At 42.9% G+C, this 24,734-nt stretch overlaps 2 protein-coding genes across 2 annotated transcripts; one reads left to right on the top strand and one right to left on the bottom strand.

Annotated features, from left to right (window-relative positions):
* Nucleotides 1-446: 446 nt before the first annotated feature.
* Nucleotides 447-11,615, bottom strand: mettl23 (methyltransferase 23, arginine; the record flags this gene model as incomplete). Its single annotated transcript, XM_083976938.1, has 5 exons — nt 11,391-11,615; nt 8,848-8,952; nt 7,811-8,048; nt 1,627-1,711; nt 447-633 (listed from the first exon to the last, which is right to left on the bottom strand). The coding sequence occupies exons 1-5, from the start codon at nt 11,508-11,510 to the stop codon at nt 447-449; spliced, it is 735 nt and encodes a 244-aa protein (XP_083833064.1). The 5' UTR covers nt 11,511-11,615.
* Nucleotides 11,616-11,825: 210 nt separating this feature from the next.
* On the top strand, nt 11,826-23,647 carry jmjd6 (jumonji domain containing 6, arginine demethylase and lysine hydroxylase). Its single transcript, XM_083976524.1, has 6 exons — nt 11,826-12,279; nt 15,513-15,901; nt 18,232-18,518; nt 20,539-20,674; nt 22,374-22,512; nt 23,469-23,647. Exons 1-6 carry the CDS (start codon nt 12,151-12,153, stop codon nt 23,598-23,600), a joined length of 1,212 nt encoding a protein of 403 aa, XP_083832650.1. The 5' UTR covers nt 11,826-12,150; the 3' UTR covers nt 23,601-23,647.
* Nucleotides 23,648-24,734: the final 1,087 nt, after the last annotated feature.

Here is a 24,734-nt window from a genome sequence, read left to right as displayed (position 1 = left end):
TAAAGAAACGCTGGTCGGCTCGCCCAGCATTTCCACCACCACTAATAATAACAAAATAACCATAGAGACAAAATCGAAAATGGACCCATTAACAAGTGGTAACGTAGATTCATCCACATTAATATGAGACTTTTTTATAACCAAATAGAAACTCCTCGTTGTTCCTATAAACTGTGATGTTTATTTTTTTTTTTGAGCTTCCTGTTTGTTCTCCATCCTCTGCAGCTCAGTGCAGGAGTTTGATCAGACGCTGCCCCCTGGTGGTAGCAGAAGAACACACACACACACACACACACACACACACACACAGAAAGTGCAGAATGTGTAGAGAACAAAGGTTCAGGATCAGATCTGTGTGTTTGATACAAACATCTGATCACCCGATCGATCGGGTGTTTGATCGGTCCGATCGGTGCGTCCAGTCAGATCCTCGGCAGCGAAGACGCTCAGGAGGACGAGGACGAGTCTCCTCCGTCCTCCGTCGTCAGGGTGATGACCATCATCTGGACGCTGTGGTTTCCCGGCAACGACGAAGCCGCCAGCTCCGACCGATCGGCACCGAAGTCCCCGAGCTGGAGGAGAACACAGGCCAAACCCCACCTGTGGAGCAGCGGCTCGATGGACCAATCAGAGCTGCAGGAGGGGGAGGGAGGGGGGGGGAGGAGGAGGAGGAGGAGGAGAGAGAGGAAGTGGGGGAGAGATGAGAGAGGAGGAGGGGGAGAGAAAGGAGGTGGAGAGAGGAGGAGAGAGGAAAAGGAGGAGAGAGGCGGAGGAAGATGAGGAGGAGGAGGAGGAGGAGGAGGAGAGGATGGAGGAGAGGATGAAGGAGAGATGAGGAGGAGAGAGGAAGAGGAGGAGAGAGAAGAGAGGACGAGAGAGGAAGGGGAGGAGGAAGAGGAGGAGGAGATGAACTTCAATCCAAAAAGCTGCAGAACATCATCATCATCATCATTAAAGCAGAAGTAAGTGGTCCGGTCGTTTTGGCTAATGCTGCGTTCCAGGCAGGCTTTTGAAAATCTAAATTACAGCTTCAAGTCACAACTTACGACTTTGTAGCGTTTCAGGCAACCCACTCGTGTTTTTCCGACCTGTTTTACCGGTGAAAGTCACTATAACGGCCACTCGTAACTTCCGACCGGTGAACTCGTACCAGATCGAACTGGTACCACTTCACGGTCGGAAAAATACGAGTTTCCTTGAACGCACCATAACAGTCCTCGTCCCTACGTCGCCACATTCACGGCGTTCCTTGGCTGCACACACACAGAGCAATAGATATAATATATAGTATATAGTTATATCTATCGCTCTGCACACACAGCCCTGCATGCCGTTCTCTCTCCTCATTGGATAAAAACAGTAGGATACGATAAATGTTTTCTCCTCGGCTCAGAGCAGAGTGACTGACAGACCCGTGTTTCAGTCCAAACACTCTATAGAAGTGATTGCTGTCGGAAGATATAACTATTTAAGACTTATATTAACACAAATATATCACTTACTTCTGCTTTAAGATTAATCACATACAATAGATATGCACATCTATATCATCATCATCATCATCACCATCACCATCACCATCATCACCATCACCATCACCATCACCATGGAGACGGAGCAGTTCACCTTCTCTCCTGATACGTGGTCCAGAACTGAGCTCCGGGGTTTTTCCTTAGAAGAAAAGCGACGGTCACCAGGACGTCCTCGAAGTCTGACGAGACATTCACATCTTATTATTATAGCATAGCATAGCATAGCATAGCATATTATATCATAGCATATTATATCATATCATATTATATCATATTATATCATATCATATCATATCATATCATATCATATCATATTATATCATATTATGCCGGTGCAAATTCTCATTTGTCCAGGTCATAGTATTTCAAAGGAGGTTAAATCGAAAGCAACTGGACTTAGTTATTTGTTATTTTATAAATATAATAACTAAGTCCAGTTGCTTTCGATTTAACCTCCTTTGAAATATATCATATTATATTATATCATATATCATATCATATCATATCATATCATATTATATCATATATCATATCATATCATATCATATCATATCATATTATATTATATCATATCATATCATATCATATTATATTATATCATATCATATCATATTATATTATATTATATTATATTATATCATATATCAAAAAATGAAAAAAAAAGGAATGAATTATTGTTTGATGTTTAAATCATGTGTTTATAATGTTATTTATTGATGTGTACTTTATTCTTCTGAAATAAACTCAATAATAAACTAAAACTAAAAACGTATGTTATGTTTTATATAAAGTGTGATATTGCTGTATTTCCCTCACTGACACACTGAGTTGAACAGTAGATCTCTGGTAAAGTCACAGCGCCACCTTCTGGCAGTGGTGAATACAACGTTTCACACTGTCATGTACAGTGGGTACTAGTTTCATTTGGACGGTTTCACGCGAGATTCACGCGTGAGTCACGGGAGGCTCACGCGGATTTTTTGTGGAGGAGTAATTGTGTTTTCACCAGAAGCTGCAATGTGCCCAAACAACCGCCAGGTGGCATCTGTGAGCAGCAGAGCGCCTCTATAAGAGAGCAGCACGGAGAAGTGAACACGAATGGGGAATGCAATATAATAATAATACAGTAGCCTATAGTTTTTCCATGAGAAAAATGTAACGACGGCAGCTATACGTCTCACTCTCTTTTATCGATCCTCTTGTCAGCTCCAAACACACCCATCTGCACCGCGATTACGGACCACAGCGTGGTTTTCTACACAGCAGTTAATTAACTCAGTGGGTGATGCTGCCGGTGTGTTTTTAAAATGAGCCAACTACTGTAGGCTACAGTAGTGTTCATTCCCCACCTTGTTTGACTGAGAGTGTAGCTGGATGATTTCTCATGAATGAACGGGCAATAGCCTACCGTAAAACACCAAATAAAGGCCCGGGCGTTTATTTGCTTAAATCGCTCAAATCAACAGGCGTTTATTAGGGACCTGCGTTTATTTGGGACCTGCGTTTATTAATTGTGTTCAACCTGGACCTCCTTCTGGGGAAAGAGGCTTCACTCTGTGGCGGCATGCGGCGGTGCCTACGTGCGTTCCTCAAGGCACTACAGCCGGGGCGGACTTGTTCTCTGTCTCGCTGACCTCCGCGGTCCTGGCCCGCACATGTATCAGGAGACTGAGACCCCCCGTCATGTCGGTCCTCCGCCCTTACTGATCCGCAAGTTGCAAAAACCCTGCGGACGCCCAGTCTCTCCACTCCTCTCCCCACTTCAGCAGCTGTGTTGGCTCGCTCCACCGTCCTTTTTTTTTTGATTGAATGAAGTAGGCCTATAACTAATAATAATGCAACGTATAGCCTAACTAAATATGCGTATGAGTAATCAGAGAACAGTAGGCTGTTTACGCTACTTTTAAAAGTCATTTAAAACGAGGAGCGAGCCGAGCCGACACTGTGCAGCCCAGGACAGGTGCTGAAGTGAGGATGAGAGGAGTGTACAGACCGGGCAGGAGCAACCAGCCCAGAGGCGATCACTGATATAGCCTATATGTGCGGCTATATATACCGTAGGCCTATGTGTGTGTTTGTGTAATGCAGGGGTGCTTTAAAAAAAACACAGTTGTCTGGACAGCAGGCATTTTTCTTACAACCAACCTCAAAAGCGAGGGCAGGTCCGCCGAAGCATCATTCCGCCCGTTGTCTTTGTTGTCACTTTGTTGTCGCTCCACAGAGAGCACATGGCTACTTAATTATGCACGTGCTGACCATATATGGTTGTGAGGCATTCTGGGGGTGGAATATGAGGTGTGTTCATGTCCGCACCATTCTTGGGTCCGGTGTGATGTATCAATGGAATATTGCGGAGAGTTGTGCGTACGCACAGCTTGATCAGTGTTTCCCACAGAAAAAAAAATAAATAAATAAATAAATAAATAAATGTGTCCACGGCACGTGTGTTTACGTGCGGGCACCGCACGCGAGAGAGGCGGCAGGTTGAGAGGCTGACTGGCGGAGATGAGAGATGGTGCATGCAAAAAAAAACACCATCTCTGATCTCTGCCTGCACATAGACTGACACAGGTTCACATACAGACAGGGGCGCACGGCAAATGCAGCTGCAGCGCTATTAAACTAGAGCAACAGCAACTCTCATATTTAAATTGTGTTTTATATTGATTTCATATATTTCACTGATTGCAATTAGGCTATAGAATGCTGTGTGTTTTATTGAAAGCGAGGCTAGGTGAAAATCGCTACAGTGGGGTTTATATGCAGCGGTCTGTAGGACCATAGACACATCAGCGACACATTAGCACCTTCATTTATCTCTGATCAATAGGTGTGCTTGTGGATACTTCACTCAAGTAGGCTACAGCCCTTCCCCCCACAGAACTTCACACAGCTGTTCAGTCAGCTTAGAAAAACCGGTTCTTACAATAGCTACCTCTCCTCACACTTTTCATAAGCCGGAGGACAAAACTGTAGGCTTCATTGTTTCGTTTCATTTCGTTAAGTGAAAATCATCTCTGAATTATGGAACTAAAAATAAAATAGGCCTATCTTTAAAAAAAAGATCCTATGATATTTAGCCTAATTGCATTATTTTTATTCAAATGTGACTGAGACCTTTATCTACCTAAACAGAGGGTAACATGAATAAATATCCTGTTTTGTATTTTTCTGGAAACTGTTACATTATGTAATGTGACCGCGGCACCCCCCCCCCCCCCCCCCCCCCCTCTCTCCCTCCCGAATTGGGCATATTATGATAAATATAACTGTAGATGAAAACAATAATTGAAGAAAAAAATAAGCTATTGTCGGCCCGAGGTATAAATGCCCAGAAATCGAATGTTTCATTTGTGTAAGTTGTAAGCTTCAGAAACCATCACACATGGAAAAGTCACGGACTGAGAGACCTGTAGTTTTAATGTATAAACAAAGTCATTTACGTAAGAAAAACACAAACGTCTGTGTGAGACCATCTGGGTGGTTCTAGTGTTAACATTAGCCTAATGAAGAATGAAGAAAACACGTTACAAATGAACTATGACCGAATTGACAGCAGAAACAGTGTGCACTTATCTCAAGGAAATTTAAATCGAATGCAACTGTAACTTGTAATCCAAGATGCTTCAGCCTCTTGGATGAGAGGTGAAACCTAGACAAATAACCAAGTCCAGTTGCATTCGATTTAAATTTCCTTGAGATAACTATGACCGGGAGTCCGGGACAAATGAGAATATTCACAGGCTTAGTGCAGTGCATGTGCACACACCGGCCGGAGTCACTCGCAACAATGTAGCTTTCCCTCTATTAAAGTAGTTCTGTCATCTCCCACTTTGTACCGGATAAGAGACAGCACCCGACAGATGCTAAATGTTTGGATGCAACAAAGTCACTGTTAACAAAATCAGCATCTAATCTGTCCCTTCAAGAGAAGCTGCTGACAGATGTGCATTATTGCTCCGCTCGTGAGTCCAGCAGCATCGGGTCCAGGCTGCTGGCACTGACGTAGCGGTCGTGGGCTGTGAGTGGATTGTTACATTCACCAGAACTTGCAGAACTCAAACTACTCAAACTTGGAGCCACCCAGCCAGGCTACAGGAGAGATCAAAAATATGCAGGGGACCCCCAAAAGGCTGAGAACCATTGATCCTGTTGAACGTAGGCTACTGTAACCACTGTGAAACAATAAAACAACAACATTGATCTGATTGACCGGCGTAGCGGTCCCTCTCTCCATCCACTCTCTAGCTCTCTCGACCACAGCTGCAAATTAGGTACCTATGGCATATGAACAGCGCCACTCTCCATTGCAGCTACGTTGTGGTCAAACGTGGAATTACCCCCAAATCTTTTGAGCTGCATCTCAGTACGATGCTTCCACCTAGTGGCTACAGTGTGACCTACAATTTCACGCAACGCGTGAATCACGCTTTCCGTGAGGGAAACGTCCAAATGAAACTAGTACCCACTGTAGCTACTATAGTCAATAACTCAGTTGTATTGAGAAACCCTGTGAAGAGTTGGTGTGTGTGTCTGGTGGACAGGTTGCTATGGATACCCACTGTTCTTCCTAGGGTCCTTTTAAAGACAAACAACTTTCAATCAGAATAAAGTCAAATAATTAAATCAAACTACAAAAATACACACTATCGACAACAATCCCTTATAATTAGCACAAAAAATAGGATTAAAAAAACTTTACAATAACCTAGCTGATAAAAAGCAGGTAATGTTAGTTAATACCAATAACGTATGATATAGCTCCATATAACACTGTATTATGAGGTAAAGTGAAATGACCTTTTAAAGCAGGGGAACAGGTGAGGTGTGTTTGTTATTGATTATTCTTTATTTCTCTAAAGAATAATCTTTATTCCACAATTTCACCCTACAGACTGTTATACACACACTTTTCAGAGCTGTTCTGACTTTAATTCTCTTAAAATTAAAGGTATAATGTGTAGGAATTGCCCCCATCTAGCGGTGCGGTTGCATATCTGAACGTATTCTTGATGTTGCATTCAGGTGAAATGGGGCAGACGTCAGGCAGACAACAGACGCTGCATGTAACAGGATAAACAAGCGTCTATGTAAACAAGTGGTCTGACAACATGTTGTCATGGTGATGTGGTATTGTTTTAGTAAAATGACATCCGGTTGGTTTGCCGACGGCCGTCTGCCTGACTGCACCTGAATGCAACACCAGTGCCTCCGTCCTTCCTCACACTACACAGTGGTGACAGTTTTAACAGGCCGTTTCCGTGGTTACCTACGGTCACGATGCAACATGGCCGCCTCGGTTCGGTGCGTCGCCCACTTATGTATTTGTAACGACTTGTAACAACTCATTCTAAGGAACCAGAAAGCTTTCATTTGTAGCAGCTGTGATTCACCTTCAGTGGAATACGTGTTTATGAAAGACAGGTTTGATTTTTGTTGATAAAAAGCCAAATAAGTTACATACTGGGGCTTTAAACTCCCTAATGGTTTACCCACCTTGCCTTTGCACACCACCCAGAAGCAGGTTGTGTCTGGTTTAACCAAATCGAGCGTGTGCCTTTATGAATAATGAATTTATATGCTCTAGATCAGTGGTTCTCAACTGGTGGTTCGGGACCCAAAAGTGGGTCGCGGACAGCTGGTCAAAAAAGTAAATAATATTTAATGCACATCTGATGTTGGACATGGTCACGTGAACACATGCAGTTGTAATGCTCCTCCTCACTTTCTTATTATTTGCTCCATTTGCTCTGAATGCAAAGATATCAGTTTCTTATTAATGTGGCCTGAATGCAGTGAATCTTGTTCTGTTTTGTGGGTCTTTATTTTGTGCAATTTGATATTTATCCACTTTAGTGAACATGCTCTGAATGCAGAGTTGCATTAGAAGTCAAATATATCGTTTTGTTGGTCTCCATTTTGTGCAGTTTGATATTTTTTTATTCACTTCCGTACATGCAGTTGTCATGGTAACTCCTCAGGTTCATTCATGTGCTCTGAAATGCACTTTGCTCAATAAAGAGATAAATTAGTTTTTAAAGGCTTAAAAAAAAGAATCTTGGTTTGAATTCTATAAAAGTGGGTCGTGACTGAATGACCATGGGACAATGTGGAGCCCAGAGTGAGACTAGTTGAGAACCCGTGATCTAGATATCTAGATATCCAGTGTTATTGATGATTCTTACAGTTTTTTTTGTAATGTGCAATGTGTACAGTAGGTTGTATTTTGGATTTGTAGGTATATTAGTCCATATTATCACAGAGTCGTGGGATCTGACCTCGCGGCTCGTAGAAGACGTCCGAGCCCAGGATGAGGTGCAGCTGAGGCAGCAGCAGCAGCTCCGGGGAGACGCGGCCCCAGCTGAGGCCCAGCACCTGGACCCGCCGCAGCCCGTTGGCCTCCACGCTGCGCCGGCAGTTCTCCAGACACAGAGGAGACCCGGCGTCGTCCGACAGGATCACCTCAGCGCCACAGCGAGAGGCCACCACACCGGGCAGACTCACACCGGCCCCCAGCTGCACACACCAGGGAGTTCACCTTTTAATTCATCATAAAGTTCCTAAAAACCGTCACTTTACAGAAAAGATGATGTCTGAACCATATGGGCAGGTGAGCGCCAAAGTGAACAAACTATCTATCTATCTATCTATCTATCTATCTATCTATCTATCTATCTATCTATCTATCTATCTATCTATCTATCTATCTATCTATCTATCCATCCATCCATCCATCCATCCATCCATCCATCCATCCATCCATCCATCCATCCATCCATTCATCCATCCATCCATCCATCCAACTGGTAGAAATGTAAATGTTTTTGTAATACAGTAAGAAACCACAACAATTAAAATAAACTTAAAGTTTTGGTTTACATGATAAAGAAGCGTATTGCATTCACTTGAAGAAAAAAAAAGTTTTTTCTGAGTAATTTATTTTTTGGTTTGTTCTTTTGAATCATTTTTTCTGTTTTCATGGTAATTTTTCTCGTCGAATTTTTAAATCTCAGCTAAGTCAGAAAAAGATTACCCTGAAAAACAGGAGAAAAAAATACCACAAAAAACAGAAAAGAATATTAAAAAAACAAACCAAAAAATAAATTACTGTTTTAAAAATTATTAGTCAAGTGAATACAATACGCTTCTGTAAAATTACAATTAATTACTTTAATATTCTAAACATTTCCCCTGGAGGATTAATAATTGGTCCTATATTCATAGATACTAAAATATCTTGTGTATATAATAATACTGACTATATTTGATTTTACACATTCATAGTTTTGTGAATGAACGGATGCATCATCCTCACCTCCAGCACCGTGCGTCCGGCCAGCTGCTCCCTCCGGCTCCACAGGAACTGAGCCAGCACCACGGCGCTGGGCCACACGTACATCCCATACTGAGGGTCCAGGACCTGGGGGGGGGGGGGGCACAGTGTAAACCGTCATTTCTGCTTCACTTTCTCTGATATAAAGTCTAAAACTGGTGATGCAATGTTTATTGTTCTGGAACCAAACGTGTCTCCAGGGCCCAGTTGTTTAATTTTTGATAATGGATTGGACAAAATCTTGAAAATGGGTCGTTTCAAAACTGAAAAAAGAAAAAACAGATTCAGAAAACAGATTCTTTTTTTTTTTTAAACAACCAATTTTCAAGATTTGATCCAATCAGATTACCTTGGAACAACTGGACCATCTCCATAGCAATACAACAGGTAGGATGCTGACAACAATGACCAACAATGTTGAGACTTTCTTTTTGAAATTATCAGGGAGAGATGCACCTAAATTTTATTGTGCTTCGTTGCTCAATGACAATAAAAGGAAACTGAATTGAATTGAGACACATTTTACCTTCATCAAAAAAGAAACAAAAGACAAAACACTAGAGTTCTTATGATTTGAATATTGTGATATACAACATGTGCTCTTCATATATCCAGAGGATGCAGCTGATACTAATGATAATGTCTGTTAATTAAGGTGACTAGATTTCTGAAATGAAAATCGGGGACATTTTCAGCACGGTGGTAAAAAAAACATAAATAACAGAGGCAATTACATGTTCATGTATTTTGACAATGTGCTTTTAAGAAAAGTTGCAGCCAGCCAATAAGACCACCTGCCACTAATGTGTCACAAGAACCAAATCTCCAAAAGCGCCACTTTCTACAGCAAAGAAAATAAAAATTAAACTGATAAACCGCATCAGCAAGACTCAACAACATCGACCTACTGCTACTGTAAAACACCAGCCTGCAGGAGCTGTTCGCATTTAACATGAGAGCTGTAACAATAAAATGACAATAAAAATAAACTGAATTGAATTGAGACACATTTTACCTTCACCAGGGAAAAAAACCCACTAGACCAGAGCAATTGTGATTTACAGTTATTTTGTGGTGTACATGACATGATAATCATGATATAACGGGGTGTTCCCACCAAACGCGATGACGCTTCATCGCGCGTCGAGATTACATGTAAAGTCAATGCAAACACGCGATTAGTCGCGTCATCGCGCCGGGCGCGATATTTTTTTTCCCAGGATGGTAGGGGAAGGTCCCGCCTTCTCTGCCTCCGATTGGCTAGATGGGCTCCTTTTTCGACTCTGATTGGCTAGAAGGGCTCTCGCCTGATTGGTTGTTTGTTTTGGTTGTGAAACGGCTGTGAAACGGCTGTGAAACGCAGGCTGTCGGCAAAGCGTGATAAGTGCTTAGATCTACTTGGACTCTCTCTACTTACCAATGGCACAATTACACTTCTCACTCAAACTCAAAATGTAAACTTGGACTCTCTCTACTTATCTGGCCTGTCTACACTCTACCTGGTCTTTTTACTAACCCTAACCAACTCCTTTCTTCATTGCCTAAACCTAACCAATGGCACAATTACACTTCTCTCAAACTCATGTAAACTTGGACTCTCTCTACTTATCTGGCCTGTCTAGCCTCTACCTGGTCTTTTTACTAAACTTAACCAACTCCTTTCTTCATTGCCTAAACCTAACCAATGGCACAATTACACTTCTCTCAAACTCAAAATGTAAACTTGGAATATAAATTTAAAAACAACATTTTTCGGAATGTGAAACCAGCGGGGATCGAACTCGGATTCACCACGCCGCAGGCGAAAACGCAAACCGCTACGCCATGGCGTCTGCTTACATTTGTATCTTCAGTTGTGTGTATTTTACTTTACTACAGTACTTTTGTGAGATGACGTCAATCGAACTAGAATTCATCCAGCCAATCGGAGGCAGAGAAGGCGGAACCTTCCCCTACCATCCTGGGAAAAAAAATATTGCGCGCCGGGCGATGCGATGGACGCGATAGCGCGGCGCGATGGACGCGTTGGCCGCGAAAAATCGCCTCCATCGCGTCGCCCGGCGCGATGACGCTTCATCGCTCGAGTTCAAATAATTGAACTTTTGCGGCGAATTCGCGTGAAGACGCGCCGCGACAGCCAATCAGCTTTGAGATCGTCACCGACGTGCTGACGTACGGACGTACTGGTGTTCCCTTGGCAGTTTAGTCAGAGCGAGTCTATTGACAATATTAGAAGTTTTCTGGTTTAGTTTAGTTTATTATTCAGATCCCCATTAGCTGCAGCAAAGCCACAGCTCTTCAGTGTTGCTTTTCCGGTGCTGTTACCAACGTTTCTTGTTTGGATATTCGGACCTGAAAGCCCGTTATCACTGCTGTTTTCAACCAGCGGGCGCTGCGAGCCGGCCGCCCCGTCCCAAAGCACTCAACAGGCGGTCAGTCACACAGTAGTTCACGGAGCTGTCTCGATGAACGCGATTCAATCGCGTTCATCGCGTTTGGTGGGAACACCCCGTTAGGGGACAGACCTCTGGGATGGAGACAGACAGAGACTCTGAGTTGTTTGTCTTCTTGTCTTCAAACGTGAAAACTTTATAAACTATACTAGGCGCTACGCTGCTAGCAGCTAAGCTAACAGCCTCTGACATTACGCCAGTTACCGTTCTAGGTTTCTGTCTTCTGAATATAAACTAACACTAACTAGTTTCACTGTTGTTTCTACTCTGTTATAACACCGGCGTGCGGCGGCGGCGGCGGCCATGCTGCATGTGTCTGTGTATTATTTCCGGAGCAAAAAGAAGGGCGTGTCAGCAGCCAATCAAATGCGCGTATACGCCTGGCGGGAAGGCTTGTTCTACCCTTCAACCAATCGGTGTCGTACTTCCGCAGTCGCGCTGAGCCAATCAGCTTTCTACGCTGCCATAATGGGCGGTGCTTGTTACGTCAATCAGTTGCAAAAGCAGCATTGTGTGAACGTGTGTGTCGCCAGGCGGCTAGTAGCAGCTTTTATTAGCTGTAAAATCAAACTGTTCCCAACCAGGCAGAGGGTCACACCGCTCTGATTTCTGTCGGTACAGGTCTGAGGAGCAGGTGAAGACGTTACCCGACACCTGTGGGGTTCAGTAACACCGATTTATTAACGGTTTAGTAACGGCTAGCCGCCCGGCAGCAGCGCAGCTAAGTGAATGTGTTTGTGTGGTTTACTAGCCGGGTTAGCTCGGTAGCTAGCTAGTTAGCTAACTAGCGGAGCGGCAGCAGCGTCCAACCCAAACCCCCCGAGAGGAGGAAATGAACCATAAGAGCAAGAAGAGGATTAAAGAGGCGAAACGGAGCGCCAGACCCGAACTGAAGGACACGTTAGACTGGATAAAACACGGTTACCATGAGACTTTCGACGTGTCGCACCGCAGCGTCAAGGTAACTGACTGTCAACAACAGTAGCAGCGGAGGCTAGCTGCTAAGCTAACGGCGGCTAACGTGCAGCTGGTCACGTACACAGCGAGGAAACGTGGAGCTGCTGTCACTTTATATAGTTTCTCTCTCCACTCCAGCCCCTGGAAACTTCTTCCTCCCACTTTAACACACACAGCTCACGTTTAACCACCAACATACAAAATACTGCTTTACAATCTATAACACTAAAAGTACTAAATTAGCATGAAAAAGTGTGTAACTTACCACAAGTACCAGAAGTTAAAATATTCAAGGTATCAGTAATCAGTTATAATTCATGCTATTTCCTGCATAACAGTGGTGTTGGCCATCATATTTGTTCAATTTAGCACCAACACAGTGCAGGCCACATGGCAATGATGTATAGATAATAGATCTGTCTTCAAACAGCATTAAAGTTACTTTGTCCTGTGCTGTAATTCAGACTGGACTCTTTTATAAAGTAAAGGTCAACAACAAAAACAACAGTGACACTGAGTAAATCTGAAAACTTATTCACCAACATACAAAATACTGCTTTACAATGAATAACCTAGCATGAAAAAGTGTTGACCACAAGTACCAGAAGGTAAAATACTCAAGGTAGCCTATCAGTAATCAGTTATAATTCATGCTATTTCCTGCATAACAGTGGTGTTTTTCATCATATTTGTTCAATTTAGCACCAACACAGTGCAGGAAATAAAAAATGAACATGCATTCAGTTCAGGTGGCCATGATGTTTTAGATAATAGAGTAGTTAGTTACTTTGTCCTGTGCTGTAGTTCAGACTGGACTCTTTTATAAAGTAAAGGTCAACAACAAAAACAACAGTGACACTGAGTAAATCTGAAAACTTATTCACCAACATGCAAAATACTGCTTTACAATCAATAACACTAAAATTACTAAATGTATTAGCATGAATATGTGTTGACACAAGTACCAGAAGTCAAAATACTCAGAATAATCAGTTATAATTCATGCTATTTTCTACATAACAGTGCTGTTTTCATCATCATTTTTCAATTTAGCACCAACACAGTTCAGGAAATAAGTTTATATTATAAACGATCTGTCTTCAAACAGCATTAAAGTCACTTCGCACAGTAAAAGTCAGCAACAACATCCCAAACGATACGTGAAATTTAATATTTCAGCTCCTGTGAGACTTCTGCATTGTGCAGCTTTCAGTGTTAATGTAAAATTAAGTTGTTGGTCCTTGGATTAACAGGAATGAACAGTTGATGTTGTGTTGTTAGATGAACAGCATCTACCCTACAATGTGCAGAGAGCTGCAGCGTCGAGCAGCAGAAATAACGCTGTTGGTTTGCTTTACAGTTTATTACGGGTCTGACCTCAGGTTTCCACAGAGCTGGTTTAAACCGGATGGGAACAGACTCACACACTCGCAGTGTGAAGTTTACATCCCATCATGTTTTGAGTGAGCTGCAACATCTGAGTGTAAAAAAAAACCCCATAAAGACAGAAGCTGTGGCGCGGTCACAAGCAGGAAATTAGTTGATTAGTAGGCTAATTGCTATATAAATAATTGTGATAGTTTAATGATACACACACACACACACACCTTATGAAGAAGAGATATTTTGATATTGATATTATTATTATTATTATTATTATTATTATTATTATTATTATCATTAGATAATAACAACCATTAATTTAATAATTTAATAATAATAAATAAGTAATATAGTATTTTTAGTTTTTTATGCACAAAAAAAAGCACGCACTATGGCAGCTGTAGCCAGTAGTAAATAGAGACTGGTCTGTCATGCCTGAATGATGAGATGTACGATGTAGGGCGATTATTTTCATTATCGATAATCTGTCAATTATTTAAACGATTAATCGATTAGTTGTTTGGTCAATAAAATGTTGAAAAACATCAGTCAGTGTTTCTCAAACCACCAGATGACGTCCTCAAATGTCTTGTTTTGTCCACAAACCAAAGAGAGACTCAGTTTATTGTCATAAAGGAACAAAGAAACCAGAAATATTCACATTAACTTAAGAAGCTGGAATCAGAGAATCTGGACACTTTTTTTCTTAAAGGACAATTCCGGGGAAATTCATTGATTGAAGTTCTGCTGCTTAGGCTGTTTCCATCCCTCAAAGCCACAGACAGCGTCAGATGGCGACTCAAACATGCACCCAGAAGTTTATTTACTTCAAGCAAGTCCAGAGTTGATATTCCTGTGTTTACGACACAAACGGGAGCTTCCCTCTGCACCTGAACACACCGAGCGCGTCAACATGTCGACTTGCTTGAAGTAAATAAACTTCTGGCTGCATGTTTGAGTCGCCATCTGACGCTGTCTGTGGCTGTGAGGGATGGAAACAGCCTAAGCAGCAGAACTTCAATCCGCTCCCATTCATCGCTGCCGTGGCGATGAGGGGACAGACACAACTAGGGATGTGCACGGTTACCCGAGTACCCGGGTACCCGAGTAGGTAATCTGCTATCCGGTTATGAATTTATTATCCGGTTAACCTAGGATTAAAAAAACGGTACGTTAGAGCAACAGTCTAGTGTCGGATCAAACTACATTATCACGCCGTGGTTCGGCTTTTTGTAGCGTTAAACAGTTTCGGATCAAGCAACGTGATTTTCTGCTGTGTACAAGTGTTTTTGGATCGAGCCTCGGACTTTCAAACCTTTTACAATAATCTGTGGTGGTTCCCTTGGCGACGACAGGTGTCATCAAAAAAAAAGGTTTTCTCCTCCGAGGCAGCCACGGCATAAAGATGCACATCTGCCCCGTATGTGCATCTTAAACTCCATCTCTACTTTTATTATCCACCTGATATTTAGTCTGACGACGCTGTGTGTCAGTGATGCGACTGTCTGACGGACAGAGCGCATTTATGCCCCGGCTGCGCTCTGTCCGTCAGACATGACGTCATTTTATTTTTTATTACAGTGTTTGGTTACCCGCGTACGACCAGGTTAGGATACTCGGTTAGAAAATTATTCGAAATGCCCATCCCTAGACACAACTACCGCAAAACAGGAGCAATTAAACTGAACATCTTCAGATTACTTCTTTTAGACCTAAAATGTTAGGAAAATACAGCCCAGAGTTGAATTTGCCCGGAATTGTCCTTTAAAGAACGACTCAAACTGATGATTAGATTATCAAAATAGTTGAGGATGAATGTAATAATGGATTAATTGCTGCGTCTCTGTCCTGCAGGACAACGTGGAGCGAGTGGACGCGCTCCGCCTCAGCCCTGAAGACTTCATCCAGCGCTTCGAGCGTCCGTACAAACCCGTGGTGCTGCTCAACGGCCAGGACGCGTGGCCGGCCAGGGAGAAGTGGACCGTGGAGCGCCTCAAACGCAAATACCGCAACCAGAAGTTCAAGTGCGGCGAGGACAACGACGGCTACTCGGTGAAGATGAAGATGAAGTACTACATCGAATACCTGGAGAGCACGCGGGACGACAGCCCGCTCTACATCTTCGACAGCAGCTACGGCGAGCACGCCAAGCGCCGCAAGCTGCTGGAGGACTACCAGGTGCCCGTCTTCTTCAGGGACGACCTCTTCCAGTTCGCAGGCGAGAAGCGCAGACCGCCGTACAGGTATCACTCATTAAAGGACTATTCCTCTGTTTAGTTTAGGGCTGCGGCAGCACCCGCTAATCGTTGAAAACAGCAGTGATACGTGCTTCCACGTCGGAGTCAACAAACCCGAAACGCCTGGAACAACATTGGAAAAGGCGCTTTTGATAAAAAAATTAAAAAAGACAACAAAAAAGTGTCACGTGTCATGACTTCCTGTGTCTGGCCCTTCAAATTAAAAGCCTATAGCCTTTCACAGTTCAGTCATATTGATTTTGACTTAATTTTGACAAGACAGGGCTCCAAATGTTTTTTTTTTTCCTGCAACCAATTGACCAATGACATTTTGGCAGCCCTAATTTATATATTATATAATATATGTAGATATATTACTTAAATTAATAAAATTTTAAAACTTTATAAAAATAAAAAAAAATCGGCCGATTAGCTAATCGGTTATCGGATTTTTCCCCCCTAATAATCGGCATCGGCCTCAAAAAATCCATATCGGTCGGGCCCTAGTTTAGTTTACCCCCTGGTCGGTTAGAGGTCATCAGTGTTCCTCAGTGTCTCTATGAACCGAGTTGAGTTGTGTTTTGGTCTCTTATGGCAAGAGGATCTAACATTTAACAGCTAAGTTTGACTGTCTGGAATTAACATTGTAGATATCAACAGCATCTTTCTGACTAGTCGTAATAACATTTTGAATAGTTGGATTTTTCATTCAAGATATCTGTAATTCACTTTTTGCCTCTTGTCAAAAAGAATATTTCTTTTCGTATAAGTAACGACTCCATGACTTTCTGTTGGCGTTGAACCATATTTACCTTTTTAACTCTGTTCTTTCTTCATGTTTCTGCTGCTCTTTAAATTCTGAGCAGTGTGAGAAGTTGCTGAAGCTCAGTGGAGCTTAAACACAACAAGTTTGATGTGAAACAGTTTTTCTAATTAAGTAGCCTAAAGCCAGACTGGATGTGTTGCAATTATCTGTAATTCAGTTTTGCCTCTAGTAAAAAAGAACATTTCAGATATCTGCAACTACATTCTTCCTACTAGGACAAATTACGTCATTTTTACCATTCGTGTGTATGGGGTTTGTCATTACAGATATCTATAATTCAGTTGCACATATCCACTATGTGAATTACAGATATCTGTAACTGAATTACGACTAGTACTAATTCCAGTTACAGATATCTACAACGTAATTTCGCCTATAGTCAAAACCTAATTACAGATATCTGAACAGGGACATGTAGATATCTTTAATTGAGGTGAATTAAAGATATTTAGAACTGGAATTACGACTAGTCAGAATCAAATTGTAGACATCTCAAACTGGAATTAGGAATAGTAATAACAGATATACGTAATTCACATAGTGGATATCTGCAACTGAATTGTAGATATCTGTAATGACAAACCCCATACACACGAACGGCAAAAGCAACGTAATTTGTCCCAGGAAGAATGTAGTTGCAGCCGTTTGTGTTGACCAATCACAGCGCTCTATCCGTTTAGAGAGGTGTTGGGCGGCTTAACGCCATGACGACATACATTTTAATTGGCTTGTCAGGCTATAACGTCATCCTGCTCTTTGCTCTGATTGGTCGTAGCGCTACCCTATTGGTGCAGAGGCAGTTTGAAAGACAGCCTTCATCCCGCCCCCTGGATTGAGCCGAGGTCTACCGCTCGTTGCCAGACTAGACGGACCTTTTGAGAAATTTACCACTTTTAAAATTGTTACTATTAGTTTCTTTCCCTTTTTTTTACTTTTTGAAATGTTACCACCATTTCTAGATTTTTCTTTAAACCTTTTTTGAGAAATGTTACCAGTTTCTTCTAGAATTTTTTAAAACCTTTTTGAAAATGTTACCACTTTTTTGAGAAATTTGAGAAAATATTTCACTTTTTTTGAATTCTTAGCACTTTTTTCTAGAACCTTTTAAAAACTTTTTTTTTCTTTTTTAATTTTTATCACTTATTTCTAAAAAAAAAAAAAAAAAAAAACGTATTTTTTCCAGAAATTTCTCTACAGTATTTCCACAAATTCATGCTACTGGCCCTAATTTGAACATATACATTGACTAAAAAAAGTAATGTTCTTCAGTCTCAGAACAAATATTTGTGTGGCGGTGTTGCCATGGAGACGAGAGCTGGGACACCGAGTCGGAGGCTCTGATCTTACAAGGTTGGTTTTCAGCTCTGATCTCTGGTCCAGTTTCATCCTCCTCTCCTCCTCTCCTCCTCTCCTCTCCTCCTCTCCTCTCCTCCCCCTCTTCCTCTCCTCCTCCTCTCCTCCTCCTCTCCTCTCCTCTCCTCCTCTCTTCCTCCCCTCCTCTCCTCCTCAGGTGGTTTGTGATGGGCCCGTCTCGCTCCGGCACCGGCATCCACATCGACCCTCTGGGCACCAGCGCCTGGAACGCCCTGGTGCAGGGCCACAAGCGCTGGTGCCTGTTCCCCACCAACACGCCGCGCGAGCTGATCAAGGTGACGCGGGAGGAGGGGGGCAACCAGCAGGACGAGGCTATCACCTGGTTCAACGTGGTCTACCCGCGCACGCAGCAGCCCAACTGGCCGCCCGAGTTCACGCCGCTGGAGATCCTGCAGAAGCCCGGCGAGACCGTCTTCGTGCCTGGTCAGTTCCCCCCCCCCCCCCCCACCACCCCGACCGACCAACGCTGCTCTCTGATTGGCTGAGGGAAAGATCAGTCACGGGAATAACGGTGTCACTAACGGCGCTGCTTTTTTCAGTAACAAATAGGGGTGGGAGAAAAAATCGATTCACATAAATATTGCGATATCTTTTTTGACTATTTTTAAATCAATTATTTTTTTGGGAATTTTTTTAAAGGGACAACAAGGAGTTTCTATTTGGTTATAAAAAAGTCTCATATTAATGTGGATGAATCTCCGTTACCACTTGTTAATGGTCCATTTTAGATAAATATATCGTTTTGTCTCTATGGTTATTTTGTTATTATTAGTGGTGGTGGAAATGCTGGGCGAGCCGACCAGCGTTTCTTTACTTTCGGTTTCGTGGCGAGTCATGAGAATAACGCCGCAGAATCTCCGTTTATGGTGGGAACTACGACGGTATGTGATCGTCTTCCAACCTCTGACTTTAATTCTTGATGAATGAAAACATGAGTCTGTCTTGCGCCGGTCAAAGAATTTCACGGTGCGGAGGCTCATAAATGTAGTGAAAACACTTCGCTTTTCCAAAACTCCTCATTGTCCCTTTAACTATTGTGCAATGTGCATTTGCTAACCCAGGTTTTGAAAAGGGTTTAAGTTCACTTTAAAATGGAGTATGTTAATTTATAGGCTCCTACAGTATTTGTGTGCAGATAAATGTTAAAAATGCTAAAGACTAAAAAATCGAGAGAATCGGCAATATCGTAGAATCGCAATTTAAATCGAATCGCCATCCAAAAAATCGAATCGGGGGAGAAAAGCATATCGTCCCAGCCCTAGTGACAAAGTTACTGTTTACACCGTTATAACAACATTACCGTCACTGACAATAAAACACGCCGTTATTTGACTCAAGAAGTTTTGTCACTAAATAATAATAATAATACACCTGTTAAAGGGATAGTTCAACATTTTGTCAAACTGGCCCATTGCCATAATCCCTATAGTCATAGCAGTAGGTTCGTTACCTTTAATTGTCGGTGCAAGCTGTTTTTAGAACGGCGGAGCAGAGCCGTGAGCTGCTCAGAGCTATGCTACGGAGGCTCATTATGGGATTTCTTGGTTTCCCTCATCAAACTCATCAAATACACAATCCAACAAAAGATAAATAAATAAAACCACAACAAACAGGGTTCAAGAGGTGAGAGGTGTGTGTCCTGGTTTTACAGGCCGGCCAATCAGAGCGCAGACACAGAAGCTCAGCAGGTGTGTGTGTGTGTGTGTGTGTGTAGACAGCAGACAGAGGAGCGGATGTGACCCAGATCCCGTTAATGCAGACAGACAGAGCTGATGGTGACGAGGTCGGATTAGAGCCTCAGCCGCTCCAGGATTTAGACCTCACCTGTCTGACGGTAGATTACAGACTCACCTGGTCACGTCGATCTGGACCAGACACAGACATGTCCATACAGAAATATAAAATAATAGCTCATTGAATTGTTTCTAATAACACAACGTTACCACACAGAGTTGTTTTAGAGGGAAATACAGAGACTGCTTGATGAAAAACTGTCCCTGAAGGCAACGCGCATCAGTGGTTTTGCATGAATTTCCCTCTAAAACAACTCTGTGTGGTAACGTTGTGTTATTATCTCATAGCGTGGTGAATGTGCAGGTCACAACTTGTCCACCAGAGCGTTGTGGAGTTGTTGGATTGTGTATTTGATGAGTTTGATGAGGGAAACCAAGAAATCCCATAATGAGCCTCCGTAGCGTAGCTCTGAGCAGCTCACGGCTCTGCTCCGCCGTTCTAAAAACAGCTTGCACCGACAATTAAAGGTAACGAACCTACTGCTATGACTATAGGGATTATGGCAATGGGCCAATTTGACAAAATGTTGAACTATCCCTTTAAAGTAAATGGACACTGCAGTCCCTCTGACCACCTGCAGATGTCACTGTTTCCTCTTGTTGATGGTTAGTAACTGGTTTCTTGTGTGTGTGTGTGTGTGTGTGTTCAGGTGGGTGGTGGCACGTCGTCCTCAACCTGGACACCACCATCGCCATCACCCAGAACTTCGCCAGCACGACCAACTTCCCCATCGTGTGGCACAAGACGGTGCGAGGGCGACCCAAGCTGTCCAGGAAGTGGTACCGGTACGACGCCGCTGCAGCCGTCCAATCACACGCCTCTCTGTTTGTCTCCGTCTGTCTCTGTCTTTTTTTTTAAATGTATTTGTCTTTTTTTTAAATGTATTTATTTTTATTTTATTTATTTAAGGAGGACAATGCACATTAATGAACATAATAAAATGTAAAGGTGCCAGTGTTAGCCAACGGCTAGTTTCCGACTGTAGTCCTCCTGGCAAGGTGTTAAAAGCCATTAAAATAAACACAAGGACATAACAAGGCAAGGCATCTTTATTTATATAGCGCATTTCATACCAAGGCAACTCAATGTGCTTTACATAAAGACAAAATATTTAAAAAAGAAGCATAAGACAGAATAAAAACAAACAAAACACTAAAAACAGAGTAAAAAGCAAGAGAAAATAGAAGTAAAAGAAAAGAAAATAGATAAAGTTTTAAGTTCTCAGCTATAAGCACGTGAAAAGAGAAATGTTTTTAACCTGGATTTAAAAGTGCTGACAGTTGGGGCTGATCTCAGTTCTGCTGGTAGTTTGTTCCACTTGTGAGCAGCGTAACAGCTATAAATGCTGCTTCACCATGAGTGAGTCAGTAGATCTCAGAGCTCTACATAACAACATAATTCATAAAACAGGAAAAACACACATGTATCCAACAGAAACCAACAGACAAAAAAACTACAAAGAGAGACAATTAACATGACGCTACTATGACAAAAGAAAAAAACAAAAAGAGACTATTTATGGATGGATAAAATGGATGAAGATGCAACAATGCAAATACCAGGACAGGGTTTCTTTTTTTCAAAAATGTTTTTTTTTGTTGAATTTTTAAAAAAATATTGTGCAATGTGCATTTGTTTGCCTTTTTACATACAGAGAGTCCAGGTTTTGAAAAGGGTTTAAGTTCACTTTATAATGGAGTATGTTAATTTATAGGCCCCTACAGTATTTGTGTGCAGATAAATGTTAAAAATGCTAAAGACTAAAAATCGAGAGAATCGGCAATATCGTAGAATCGCAATTTAAATCGAATCGCCATCCAAAAAATCATAGAAGAATCGAATCGGGAGAAAAGCATATCATGGTCCCAGCCCTAATGGATAGATGAAATGGGGGTGCAGGCAGCAATGCAAGAACCAGGGCAGGTTCTTTTGTTGGAGTTGTGCTAAGATGGAATAAGAAACACAAACAACAGCAACATACTTAAGCAATATATCACTCCAGTCCGTGGTATATGCTCATTATACCACGGCTAAGGGGCGTTGTTTGGCCCGACGTGAAGCGGAGGGACGACAACCCCCTTAGCTTTTATAAAACGGTTACCAATAATGACAATATGAAAGAGGAATACGCAATCAATTTCATGTAGTTTTATTCAACCAGAAATACATATTATCCAATAAAATAACCTCACTGTGAAAAATCTGTTCTGTCAATTACACTACTTTAGTCCAGTTTTTAACATCGTAAAAACATCAACTGTCTTTTGCTACAGTCCGTTGTCATGGATACATGACAACAACTTCCATTCATACCAGTCATACGTGCCTGAGGCGGAGTGATAGCCTGCGCTGTGATGAGGCTTTAGAATAGTAGCCGTGGTATATGCTCATTATACCACGGCTAACAACCAATCAGATCGCCGGATTTCACCTTTCCGTTTTATAAAATGTAATAAGTCGTCTCTGTGTCGTCTGCTGTTCCAGGATCCTGAAGCAGGAGCGTCCCGACCTGGCGGTGCTGGCCGACAAAGTGGACCTGCAGGAGTCGACGGGCATCGCCTCGGACAGCTCCAGCGACTCGTCCTCGTCTTCCTCCTCCAGCTCATCTGACTCAGACTCTGACGTAGGTGTTGACGGACGGACGAGATCGTTCAGCTCAGTCCGATGTGCCGAGGCTACGGTCCTCGCTGCAGCCGGCCCCGTATCGAATCCCCCTCTCTCTCTACCACGACACTATCCATTAAAGGGATAGTTCACTCAAAATTGAAATTTCACTAATTATCTCCTCCCCCCCATGTGGACTAAGGGCTGGGAGAAGTTTCAGAGTCCTCCGTGGCTTCTCTGAGTTACAGGGGGTCTCGGCGTAGCAGTGCATGTCCATATGACGGTTGTGAATGGACACCACTTTTCTTCGTCCAAAAAGACACACCAAAAAACATCCAAATACCTCCATGCTGCTCGTATGTAATGTCCCTCTTGTATTGAAGCCCCGACATGAGAAATTGTTCCGCTGGTCAGTGAACTGACACAGGAAGAGCAGTGAACTGAGACACTGGGAGCTTCCACTACAAACAAGCTTAAAATATAGACTTATTTAATTTTTTTCTGAACAATTTCTCATGTCGGGGCTTCAATACAAGAGGGACATTACATACGAGCAGCATGGAGGTATTTGGATGTTTTTTGGTGTGTCTTTTTGGATGAAGAAAGGTGAGCTCCGTTCTCAACCATTATATGGACAAATACTGCTGCGCCGTGACCCCCTGTAACTCAGAAAAGCCACGGAGGACTCTGAAACGAAAAAAATTAAATAAGTCTATATTTTAAGCTTGTTTGTAGCGGAAGCTCCCAGTGTTGCTCTGCCGGAATCTCGCGCGATTAGCGGAGCCGCGAACTGGCCGTCAATGCAAATCGCGCGAGATTTGCATTGACACAGGCAGAGCAGTGAACTGAGACACTGGGAGCAAATATGAAGATCGAAAAGTTACCTAGCGTCGGTTTAACAATAAGGAATTTACTTAGTTACTTAACCCTGTATCTCCATGGTAACGCCTCCTCCTCCTCCTCTGTGTCCGTCAGGCGGAGTCGGGCTCCGAGGGCGACGCCGTGTCCCACCGCAGGAAGAAGAGGAGGACCTGCAGCGCCGCCGCCAACGGAGACACCAGCGGCCAGGACGACTGCGTCAGCAAGGAGAGGAGCTCGTCACGGTGACCTCCGACCCCCCCGAGGCCCCGGCCACCTCGCCTCGCCCCAAACCGACCCCCCCATCTCCTCTCACAAACAAACAAACAAACAAACAAACAACCAGACCCTCGGCTGCAGCTGCTCTAGTTTAGGTAAACGCCAAGATGGCGGTCGGCGAGGGAGGAGGAACGTGGAGAAGAGGGGGGGGGGGGGGGGTGCCACCACTGTGCTTTCTACACCGTCACTATGTGTCTGTAGCTTCTGATCATTCACAGCAGCTCTCACAATAACACCTCAAAGATGTTTTTTTTTGTCTTTTATTTTGAAATTTCCACATTTCATCATTCTGTGAATCCAACTTCCTGTTTTTATTGATTTACAAAAATCAATCAATCTATTATCATTATTATTATTATTATTATTATCAAATAGTTTCACTCAGACTGAACTGTGTTTGATTTAAAAAAAAAACAGCAACAGTCAGATGAAACAAAGTGAAGCTGCAGAAACACCGATGACGTCACAGCTTCGATGCACATTTCACAATAAAACGTGAGGGCGTAGCCATGGAGACGGCTCGATGCTGCAGTTAACACACACACACACACACTCTGCTGTGAACACACACACACATACACATGAAGGGGGGGGGGGGGGGGGGGGGGGGGGTTGGTGGTGCGTTCAGGTGCTGTGATGTCAGAGCAGGAAGTTCCTAGACACTGATCGCACTAATCAATGTGATTGATCCTGAGTGTACGAGGAGGAGGAGGACGTCTCTGGGGGGTGGACGTCTTTTAAAGAAAGACCCGGTCGCTACGGTGATTTCTTCTGTCGTTACGGTGATTAACGAGGTGAAATCAGAAACAAATCATAATAATAATCATTGATAATTCAGCAACAGGAGCAGCGTTATCGGAGCTAAACGGCTGAAACGCGACGACGCTGTGGAGAATAAATAAATAAATAAACCAGATTAAAGTTTAACGTGTCGTCTCGTTAGGAAACATGGCCGCCGCCGCCGCGCTCTGACGGCGATGCGTTCAGGCGTCTGGTTCTGGAGTCGACGTGTCAGTTCCTCCGTCGGTTCCTCCCGCGGCTTCAGACTGAAAGTGCCTAAAAGAGTCGCAGTCGGAGGCTCGTCTCTGTTTTTACCCGTCGTTG

This window comes from Trachurus trachurus (genome assembly GCF_905171665.1).
Source record: "Trachurus trachurus genome assembly, chromosome: 8".
NCBI lineage: Eukaryota > Metazoa > Chordata > Actinopteri > Carangiformes > Carangidae > Trachurus > Trachurus trachurus.
Note: the sequence above shows the minus strand (reverse complement) of the source record. Positions and strands in the feature narration are given on the sequence as shown.

Coding starts and splice junctions, on each gene's coding strand:
- jmjd6 (XM_083976524.1), top strand. CDS start 12,151: ATGAACCATAAGAGCAAGAAGAGGATTAAAGAGGCGAAACGGAGCGCC. Junction 12,280..15,512: donor TGTCGCACCGCAGCGTCAAG/GTAACTGACTGT, acceptor TCTGTCCTGCAG/GACAACGTGGAGCGAGTGGA. Junction 20,675..22,373: donor CTGTCCAGGAAGTGGTACCG/GTACGACGCCGC, acceptor CTGCTGTTCCAG/GATCCTGAAGCAGGAGCGTC.